The 11,608-nt window shown below is 42.4% G+C and overlaps 1 protein-coding gene across 1 annotated transcript in view; it reads left to right on the forward strand.

Annotated features, from left to right (window-relative positions):
* Positions 1-11,263, forward strand: part of LOC115948593 (V-set domain containing T-cell activation inhibitor 1-like) — a 33,771-nt gene extending 22,508 nt beyond the window's left edge. The window contains exons 5-7 of the mRNA XM_031062136.1: positions 4,585-4,926; positions 6,072-6,107; positions 9,168-11,263. Of these exons, the coding sequence (XP_030917996.1) occupies positions 4,585-4,926; positions 6,072-6,107; positions 9,168-9,271 (482 nt within the window). The 3' untranslated portion in view covers positions 9,272-11,263. The remainder of the gene's footprint in view (positions 1-4,584; positions 4,927-6,071; positions 6,108-9,167) is intronic.
* Positions 11,264-11,608: the final 345 nt, after the last annotated feature.

Raw genomic sequence — 11,608 nt, forward strand, 5'->3', positions numbered from 1 at the left:
CATACTTGACTTGCCCCCAAAAAGTCTGTTCTCCCCATCTACAAAAGACCTCTTGCAGCTGTGGGCTGATTAAATAACTCCTCACAGCAGATTTCAGTCACCTGCTCTCATCCCAGCCAGCTTCAGCAGTGCCTCCTTGTCTGCCTCCTTCTGCCCTGATTTTAGCAGCTGGAAGCAGGGAGGAAGGGTGGGCTGAACCCTGTGGGTGTTTTTAGGGTCCTCACGAGTGTTACACCATGTCATGGAGGAGAGGGAATGGGTATGGCTCAGCTCAGATACGTTTAAATACTGCTGTCCTCCGCCTTCAGAAAAAGAATCAAGAGGAAACAGGCGCACTTCCAAAACCAGTATCAAACGTACAGCTGTCCACAGCCAGGAGGTGCGACCCACACACTTCCTCCCTCCTTTCCTCATTAGGAAAATCCTTATTGTTCATTTTTCTGAATGGAGCTACAAGCTCTGTTCATCATCTTCCCTTCATCCAAGTGCAACACCACGCATTGCAAGCACTCTCTCTCCCACAGCACCCTGCAGAAGGACCTTTCCCACCAGGAAAGTCTCTCTCCCTCCTCCTCTGGAGGCTCCTTTCTTCCCTTTCTTCCCCTGCCTTCAACCCCCTGCAGCAGCCTCAGGCACTCTCCTTTCCCCCTGTGGTTTCCTGGCCATGGGCAGGGGCAGCCAGAACCACAATCTGCTTTCACACATGGCCCTGCCCTGGGGACACTGCTGAGCACGGCCTTTCCCTGTCAGGATCAGGATGACAGTGCTAGAGATGGTATTTCGTGCTCTGGCTCAAATGTTTATTATTTCTTATCTATATTACAGTCTTACAAGTTCTACGGCATCCTACTAACAAGCTACTAAATGGCCCCATATCTATCTCTCTACAAGGTCTTTTAAGGAAAAACTGTCCCATTAAGAAATTACACCTAAAATATTTTTCCTTTTAACCCCATACCTAATCACTCATGTCCCACAATGCAGACTTTTCCGTCCAATTACAAAATACCACCCAAACCCGTGCAGAAGGTGAAGAAGAAGGACCAGCCTCTGCCCTAAAACCTCCAACTTAGCTTTCTATACTGTCACTGTCATATTTTCTGAAAAATCCCTTTGCCAGGACTTCTTCTCCTGCAAAGCTGAGAAGCCTCAGAGAAAAATGTAAATAATAATTATCTGATTGCTTCTCCTGTGTTTGCTGCTTTGGAATGTGGCCTGGACATTGTTTACCAACAGGTGAATGTTTGATTGGTTTCCTGTGAATTGTTTTAACTTAATGAGCAATCACCATCAGCTGTGTCGGACTCTGCAGAGTCAGTTATGAATATTATTCATTCTTGTTAAGTCTTCTGATGTATCCTTTCAATAGAATAGAATAGAATAGAATAGAATAGAATAGAATAGAATAGAATAGAATAGAATATAGTATAAATATCAGCCTTCTGAGAACATGGAGTCAGATTTCTCATCTCTCACCTTGTCCTGGGGACCCCAGTAAACACCACAAGATATATTACTATATTCTAAACCCTTAAACTCTTAAGTTTTCCACTCTGTGATATTGCACACTTCTATTCAAACTCCACACCCATTATCCCAGTATTATAATTCCATTTTGGAATTATTATTTCCATGGCCTCAGGTCAAATGCAGTGTTCTCTTGAGGGTCTGTGCCTTTCAGCACAGAAAGTTTTAAATTCACAGCATCCACCAACATTTTCCCAGGCCCCAACAGCTCAGGGAGGGGGTTCAGGCTGCTCCATCCCCTCCTTCATCCAGCAGTGGCCCCTTGGGATGTGCTGGGGACAGCTGATGGCCCTGCCTGGGTGTGTCACTGATTGCAGGGTGACACATGCTGGGGCAGGAAGGGCACAGGACAGGGGAGGCTGAGCTCTGTTGTAGTTCAAGTGCCCTTTGAGAAGCAAATCCTGGCCAGCAACTGATGCATTCTGAAAATTGCAGAATCACAGAATCAGTTAGGTTGGAAAAGACCTCTGAGATCATCAAGCCCAACCTGTGACCAAACACCACCTTGTCAACCCGATCATGGCACTGAGTGCCACGTCCATTCTTTCCTTAAATACCTCCAGGGGTGGTGATTCCAGCACCTCCCTGGGCAGCCTGTTCTCAGGTCTAATCACCCTGTGAAGAATTTTTTGTCATGGCCAAAGCATAACGACCAGATGGCTCAGCTCTCTGCACAACAAGGGGATTCTCCTTCCACCACTAACCAGAAAAAAGTCTTGGGATGTGTGTTTTTGTCAGCTAAAAGCTGACATTGTTGGGCAAACTGGGCTGGGATTTTCAGCTGTAAACTCTGCATACCAAAGAAAAGCAGATGTGTGGTGATAGAGTTATTACTGAAGACATTTACTTGGCTCCCAGTTTCAGCTGTCTGGATTGTGCTTTTCCTTCTGCTTTCATGCCCGGATAAACACAGTGTGACACCAAAAAAGGCTGATTGATATGGAAACAGAGGCCTGAGCAGGTGACAAGCTGAGCCATGGCTGATGTCACTGCCTTCAAGGGGAAACTGGGACTCTCTTTGGTCTTTAGCCTGACATATGCAGAGAGCTGATGCAAGCCAGGAACACAGGGGTGACCCCACTGCAACCAAGAATATTTATTTCAATATTGAGTCCAATTACTTGCCCCTTATGCTTCACAAAACTTTGGCCATGGAAGCAGATTGAGTTGTTTCACAGTGAATTTTAGCTTTTCTTTTTGGTGCAGTCACAGACTCACACTGCTTTTGTTCTGCTCCATGCTGGGAATAAACTTTTCATCAAAATTAATTAATCTGCATTTAATTTTTAATATTATTTTATGCAACAAGTTTGGTCAGAGTGCAAATTTCAGCCCACATTCTGTGCTGGAAATACCAACTGTTCATGCTTTATAAATACATAAAAACCTTCTTTATTACCCAGTCTACCCTAGAAAATGTGGCACTACAATCTGATAGGAATTGTCCTACCTGAAAGTGGCAGACTCACCAATTTTTGCAAGTTTTAGTATGCTTTCAGCTCACTTGGAAGGATTTATAGAAATAAGTGGCACCAAAGTTATTAAATGAACAGTGTGTGTCAGTGGGGTACAGCTGTCTGCCTGCCCTGCCTGTGCCCCTGTTTGCCCACCTGCAGGATACCTTCATCCTGGCTCTTGCATGTGCTAGAATTGGTTGGGAAGGTTGGTAACACCTCTGCCTGATGTCAGGGACATCCACCAAGTCTCCCCAAGGTCTTGGAAAAACCATTTATCTGAAGTGGGAATGACAGACTCTTCTTTCTGGCTGCTGGAAATTAACACCAAAGAGTGTGAGACCACCAGACAGGGATCAGCAAGAGTGCACCAAGCCAGACCTGCAGAAAAAAGCTCTTTTCTGTCAGACCCTCTGCAAGATTTTGCAGGGGAAGGGGGATGGGAGGCCCCAGCACATGGCTTAGAAGTTGGGAATTGTGATCTGGTAGCCAAATAATGGGAGTTTGCTTAGAATTTGGGAATTGTGATCTGGTAGCCAAATAATGGGAGTTGTGGGAGACCAAACTCATCCAGGATTTTTCTCCTGGTCTAGCACTGTTTTCACACTTCTCCTTTTTTTCAGCCAGACTTCCTACAAAACTAGACCTTGTTTCATCACATCTGCCCTCCCCCACATCCCTGCATCCCCTTTTCCTCTTGTGACCTGACCTATCAATTAAAGTCAAATCAGACACCTAACCCCAAAGACTGAGATTGCCAAAAGCTGGGAGAAAAATCACCAGCTAAGGGGAAACAAGCTCAAGCAAAAGCCACACTTCCAAAGTGGAGGCAACTTGCACATATCAACATCTGTCCTGCTGTGTGAGGGTTCCAGTTGTGGGTTTCTCTGGGTCTGCATTGAAGGCACTTGAGATGGTGTTTCATGTTCAGACTCAGGTGTTTATTATTTCTTATCAGTAAAACAGTCTCACTGCTGTGAATTCTGCAGCTAGAAGGCACAAAGTGGCCAACAAGGTACAAGGTCTTTTAAGACTAAACTATCCAATTAAGAAGTGACACCTGGATTATTTTCCCCTTTAACCCAATAACTGATCCCAAAGAGCTGCAATGGGGACTTTTCTGCCCAATTACAAAATGCCACCCAAACCCATGGGGAAGAAGGGAGAAGAAGCATGAAGAAGAAACCCAGGACAACACCCTGTGCCCTCCATCTTGCTTCCATCCACAACACACTAAAAACCCCAAAACCTCAATTTCTCACCCAGTGATACACCTACACTGCTCTCTATCATCTATTTCACACTTTTGTGGATTCCAGTCTATCTTGAAGTCTGGGAAACTTTCTCCATGAATGAGGGTCAAAGTCAGTGCTGCCCTGGGGGTCAGGGCACCCCAGAGCAGACACAGAAATATTCCTGGTGCCCTGGGTTTCCACACTGCTGCACAGCTGGCTGGGCTCTGAGCACACATGGCCCTCCTGGCTGGAAACAGGAGAATCTGGGAGGGAGAGTGGCAATAATGACGTGGTGAAGCCAAGTTATAGGAAACGTGGTGCCCCTGTCTCTGCTGCATGCTGATGCAACTGTCTGGGCTTTGTTCCAGGTCAGCTGGACACCACGTGCCATGCATTTGTTGGAGAAACTGTGGTTCTGCCTTGCACCACCACCCCTCCTGGAGAGCTGGCCCTTTCCAAGTCAATGCTCTACTGGCAGATTGGCACCAAGCAGCTGGTGCACTTCTTTCAGAATGGGCAGGATTCACTGGAGGGCCAGGATGAAAAGTTCCATGACAGAACCAGTCTTTTTCTGGACCAGATGAAGCATGGCAACTTTTCCTTAAAGATCTCCAATGTCCAATTAGGGGATGATGCTGAATATTCCTGCATCTACAGACAGACTGAGAGCCACCAAACAAAGAAATCTACAATTAAACTCAATGTATCAGGTAAGATACATTTTTTTTAGTACAGAGGAGTGAGTTGAGGGCACCATTTCTTGTTGATAAGCCATATGCAGCCATTGAGAGGGATTACTTCAATTTTTAAAGCTATTTTTCACTCAGTTTCATTCTGTTCCTTCCTTTTGTTGGAAGAATACGTGAGAAAGAAAAGATAAATGCTGTTTGTTAAGCTTCAGCACTTCAGGACTCCTAAAGGCAAGGCACTTGCCTCTTCATCCTCCCTTTGAGGAGACATTAAGTAATAATGTTCCCAAATTTAAGCATCTGGTTATTTATGGGTTTGTACTGTCCTTGATCCACTTTGGCCCTGAGGAGCAGGAGAGTTAATTTCACTGTTTGCACATGGGTCTGTGAAGCAGAAGTTTAACCCTGGCAATTGGATCCAAGGTGCAGGTCACAGACCCTTTCAGAGGAATGACAGCCAGTTGCTGCTTTCCTTTTCCCTTGCAGCTGGAAGATGTGGGTCTGGTGGCATGGCTGGACAGATGCAACAAGAATTGTTATTTGTCCACCTTAGGAAAATGAGTGAGACCATAACACATGTTTGAATAATGCCAAATCTGTTTGAGCTACCTACAAGCATAGTGACCAGAAGGATGAGGCATTGAGTTTGACCAGCCGATCAACTGAAAAAGAAAATTAAAAAAAATAAGGAATACACATCAAAACAAATCATACATTTTTAAGGTGTCTTGCTTGAATAAATCAGCTGGAAACTTTCATTATGTTCAACCATATAGATTTACTTATTCTTAAAATAGAAAAAAAAATGTTTTCAAATAATATAAACCTTTTAATATCTTTCTTTTAATGCACATAATTCTCGAGAGAAAAATGTTTTCAAAATGTAAAGTGAAATAACATCTGTTCAAAAACTTTTGAAGTGAAATGTTTTACAGTTTTCAAAATGAAAAAAAAAAAGATGTTTTGAAAATGCAGAATCAAAATGTTTCAATCATCTAAATTTTGGGAGCAGTAAGGTGTCTTTGATATTATTCTGTGATCATTCTTAAACTTCCAGTTTGTTTGACAAATGTGGGGAAAAATAACATTAACCCTTAGATCAATTATCAGAAAAAAAGTTCTAGGTTCAAACAATTAATCTTGATTATTGTGGGGTTTTTTCCCAGCTGCACCTAGGATTGAGGAGCCACCTTCCCCTTCTGGTAAGGCAACACTCCTTAACTTGCAAGTGTCTGGGTGATTATCCTGTGCTTTATTTTGTATTGGCAAGATTGGTGAAATGTGCTGCATAGAGAAAGTCCAATAAACTTGGGGTGCTTGCTCTCCCTCCCTAAGCTGTCCCAGACAGGGAAAAACATCTCCAGCACTGAGACAGACCTGGGCTTCAGGGAGAAGGAGTCTCGAGTCCATAAAGACACTCACCCATATGGGCATCACAAAAACCACTAAAAAGCAAGGGACACAGAAGCCACTCCATTCTGGGAGTTAAGGCCTTTGTAAATTACCTTGCTGTGAATAAACCACAGGGTCATCCAGGCTATGAGACACCTGCAAGGTCATCCAGCCCCACCATCATCCACCCCAAACCAGGTGCCACATCCAGGGGCCTCTTGAGCAGTTCCAGAGACAGGGATTGCACCCCCTCCCTGGGCAACGTATTCCAATGCCTCTAACCACTCTCTCTGTGAATTTTTTTTTCTAATATCTCATCTGAATGTCCCCTGACACAATTTAAAGCCGTTTCCTCTCATCCTTTCATTTGAGATATGGCAGAAGAGACCAACCTCACCTACCTACCGCTTCCTCTCAGGTAGTTCTAAAGTTACACTACCAGGTACCAGGTCAAGAGATCTGGGGGGTCCTTTTGGTAATAAATATTAAAAACAAAAAAAAATATTTATTACCTTTTGGTAATAAATATTAAAAACAAACACATGACTCCACATAAGCTCTTCGGGGAAATTAAGGTAGATTTCATCCAAAGGCAATATTGCAATATAGTGCAGATGTTATTATCTAGCTTTATTCACTACAGAGAAGTAACTCCACAAAGGTCATTTGTAAACACTTCTGGAGTGTTCTAGATACCATTGTCAGTGACTTCTTCCCTAAAACTCTTCCTTGCAAGTCGAATGATTCTTATTAGTGCTACAAAATCTTAAATTGGCATTAAACCTATAACACTTTGTCATATAAAATCAGCAGCAGCAGTTTTTATTTGACTCAGTGGGGCTGGAAGATATGATCCTTTACATAGTAATTATTATATTACATTTAATGTGATAAGTTCAGGCACACTATGACATTATAGACAGATAAGGCTGCCATAAACTCAAATAGAAACTAAGAAAGAGAAATGTTCCAGTGTTTTATCTCATGATCACACAGAAGAAAAAAAACCCAACCCAAACAGTTCTTGTGCCTGACAAGCAAAAAACAACTTGAAAAAATACAGGAAATATTCATTTTTAGACATAAGCTAGGTAGTCTAGCTGGCCTGAAGGTCTTTAAAAAACATGAAGTTAAATTCAAGATGGTATAATGTGCTTTCCCATTACCTTATAAAAGCAAATAGAACAGGAATTAGAATATCTCCAGCTGTTACCTTCCACAAGAAATCAGAAATTATTGAGGGTCAAACTTCTTAATGCAGAAGCAGTGGAAGATTCTCAAAACCAAGTGTAAGTGGGTTGTATTTAAATGAGATAGTTGTTTGGCTCAGCCAAAACCTTCCTGACAACTACCCCTGAATATAAACTATTTCTAGTAATTAAAAGGCATTTTCATTGAGGAAGAAAACAAATCATTGAAACAAAAGGGGAGTGTTTCGCTTTTGGAGTACAAACTGAAACACACACCTTTGACACCTGGTGGTTCTTGTACTGCAGGATTTTGAGGGACTTGGGGATGAGGAAAGAACAAAAGCCTAACTTTTTAAGTGTAATTTTTTGCAAAAAGGGAAAATATATTTCCTGTTGTCAACTTCTTTTAAAGAAAATCATCAGCCACAGCTCCCCCATTTTTTATATCTTTTCAGCAATTTCTTAAGCAAGAGAGAAAGGCAATCTGTTTTATATTAGCTGTTATTTCAGAAGAGACTTAGGAAAATTAAAAAACTACTTTCTGGGAACAAAGGCATTATATACAGAAACAGTTCTCACATTTCACAGTCAACCAGATCAACAAATACTATTTTTACGTCAAGCAGAAACAATTTTCATCTGTTTCACTATGGCTACATATCTGTTTGTTTGCTGCATGGGTTATTTTTCCCAACTACTAGTTTAACACTTTTTCTGGGAAAATGAAAGGGCCTGGGCTGGGAGAAGACACAAAAGGCCAGGAGGCTTGTTATAACCTTACATTTATTTCAAAGCATTACTGAGGATTACCTGATGTTTAATTGCTTTCTGCACATTAATATCCCAAACTCCTTCCAGGAACAGGGGGGAAGCACCCTGGCTAGAGATAAATTAACTCCAGTGAGATACTGACAGCTGATCCCAGCAATAGGAACAGCCCTCAGTATATAAAAACCAATATACAGCCTGTTCTTCACAGAGAAGGACTTGGAACACTTACAGGAAAAAATTCTCTTATTTTTAAGTCAGGGGTTGAAAATCTCTTTTTAATTGTGTACTACATCCAGCACAGGTTGAAGGTACCACCTGTGCCAAGGGTAATTTGTGCCTTTTGTCCACGTTGTGGGTTTTGTACCAAGAGTGGCCCACAGTGCTGCTACCACCTAAAGTGTGTGTGACCTAGATTTTTTAATATTTATTACCATTATTTATGGACTCTTAATCAAAACATCTCCCTCAGGCCCTGAGTAGGAAGAATGAAAATGTATTTTCATCCTAAAATCATAGAGTGGCTTGGGCTGGCAGGCATCTCAGAGATCCCACAGTTCCCACCCCCCTGCCATGGGCAGGGACAGCTCCCAGTAAACACCTGGCTGGTTGTTGCTTTTCTGTCAGGATTTTAAACAAAGATTCTCAGTCATCCAGAAAAGCTGCAATCATTGTTCCCGAGTTTCTGGACCTTTTCTGTGAAAAAGAAAAATTTATTTGTCCCAGTACCTTGAGACCTTTTTGTCTGGACTCCGTACAGAGACAAAAAAAATTATGAAAATGAGGCAAAAAGCATTGTTTTAAAAACAATCCTCCATCCATCCATTCATGTAAAATGTGTCATGCCAACTTATAATATATTTTTTTTGTCAAGCCATCACTTATGCTGACTTTCTCTTTTCCAATTTTCAGAGCAGAATCAGATTCCGTCCGGAAGCCCCGTGGCTGTGCCGAGTCTGGCTGTGCTTCCCCTCTCTTTCCTCCTCCTGGTCCCCCTGGGGCTTTGGCACTTGTAACAGGGGAATCCCCTTGTCTTTAGGAAGTTCTCCTCACCAGAGGACCTTTCTGGGCAGGACAGGTCTGTGGGGTCAGTGTGACACCTGCTCCAAGAGCTGAGAACAGACCAAGCATTATTAGGTGTTTACGTCCCACATTCTGGTGTTCCACAAAACCAAGGGCAGCAAAGCTCTGAAGTGGCAAGTCTGCTTTTGCATTTGTTTCTTGGAGTCCAGTTTTAGTGCTGCCAGGGTATACAATTTATTTTGGATTGTGTGGGTGTGCTTTAATGACAGGAGAAAAGGCTCACAAAACTCCAGGATCAGATTTCAGTTGATCCCAGTGAGATGTTTTGCCTTTCATCTGCTGTCCTTCAAGACAACTGAAAGGAGTGGGAGTAACTACTCTCTGTGTCAGACAAAAACTGGAAGTAGGAAAACACTCCCATTGTCTGAAATGTGAGGATGGAAAACTTGTGAAACTTGATTATGTGGAACTTCAGCTTCTGTTTTCACTCCTAAGCGTCATGGGCTATGAGTAAGAACCCTTTTTTTTCCGCAAGAAATGTAGAATTTCTTCAGCAGAAGGGTGAAGCAGACTGAGATAGGAGGTAGAAGTTCATAAAATATCCATATAGAGGAAGGAAGTGATGTATTACTATCCACAGCTAAATGTGCCAAAAAATTCAGAAGGCTGAATTCAGTATTATCTTTTTCTGTCATGAAATATGGCAAAGCTGGATTCTTAAGCTGGAACTGTGCAATGAGAAATCATTACTGTGACAATGTTACTTCTTTAAAAACAGTACCTTTGGAGGGGAAAAAATATTTTAAAACTCATCAGAATACTTGTAACCGATACCTGTGCCAACTAAATGGGTTTATCTCTAGAAACAATCAATTCAGGTAGCAGAGGTGTCCTATGTAAAACTTGGGTCCAAAGGATCCTGCATACAATGTCAAGGAAGGGCAGAAGTTTTTTTCAGGTCAGAACTGCAACTACCCTGTTTCACAACCAAAAAGCATCCAGAGCTGAGACTGAACCAGCAGAGACTGAACACGCTGAGCCCTCGGGCAGGGGGAATGATTCACAAGGATGCACAAAAAGTCACTCTGGCTTGGAACAGTTGCACCTACTTTTTTCTAATGGAGAGACAAGATTGTTTTTGCAAGGAAGGGGCAGAATAAATCAGAGCTGAAAATGGACGTGGAGTTACCTTTGAATTTCTTAACTAAAGGCTCTTTCCCCGTGGTGGGGAAGAGGAACAAAACCCCACACATGGCCTGTGCTGGTGCTGCAGTGAAGCTCAGCTGATATTTGGCTGCCCTGAGTACAGAGCAGCTCAGGGGAACAGCTGGGGTCCAACCGCACAGAGAGATTTGATTGTAATAATTGTACATACCGTGACTGTCTTTTTGTGTCCCATCCTCCACACGTTTGTCTCAGAGTTTGTGTATTTTTCAAGACATAATTTGATTACAAATAAAAACCTGAACTAAAATCAAAAACCCTGATGAGAGCAATGAGGCTCCTCTCCAATTAGAAGGTTTAAAAGGTAACATCTGTGTGGTTTTGTTGTCCCTAAAAGTCTGGACTGCTTGCCTCATCTCAAGGACTCCATGTCCTCTAAAAATCTGATAGCCACTTAAGCAGCCCGGCATTTCTCAGGAATTGTAGAATCCCAGAATAGCTGAGGCTGGATAAGATCATTGAGTCCAACAATTAACTCAGCACTGCCAAGTCCACCATTAAACCAGATCCCTCAGAGCCACATCTACATATCTTTTAGATCTACCCAGGGGTGGCAGTTCAGTTAGACAATCTCAACATTTTGGTGCCAGCTGTGTGTGAGGACACGTGTCCAGACAGAGAAGGACTAGAGACAAATTCCCTTTCCAGCAGTGCCTCTGTCAAGAGGGCTGCCAGAAGAAAAAAACACTCTGTTAGGAGCAAGGACTTCAAACCATATGTAATTTATAAACTAAACTCCATGTTTTGTGTCACACTTGAAAACAAACCAGGAGCCAGTGCAGTTTAGAAGCAAACTTTCCTCTTTGCAAAGGGTGTCACAAGGCAAAGGGATGTCGAAACAGCACATCCTGGAATAATTTGCTCGAGCTGTGCTAATTGCATTCCCACATAGTGCTGTATGTAGCAACAATCCAGACTGGAATTATAAAATTCCTTAATCATAGCACTGATGGCCACATCCAAAAAGACAAGGTCACATCTTTTAGCCAATGCAGATGGATTTTTTTTTTGGAGATTAATTTTTTTTTGAGCCAATGCAGATGAATTTCTTTTGGAACTTGGGCGTCTTCTTCCTTTAACAATATCCTTCCCTCCTTTCCCTTCTG

The sequence above is a fragment of the Geospiza fortis genome, unplaced genomic scaffold, assembly GCF_000277835.1.
Source record: "Geospiza fortis unplaced genomic scaffold, GeoFor_1.0 scaffold17, whole genome shotgun sequence".
NCBI lineage: Eukaryota > Metazoa > Chordata > Aves > Passeriformes > Thraupidae > Geospiza > Geospiza fortis.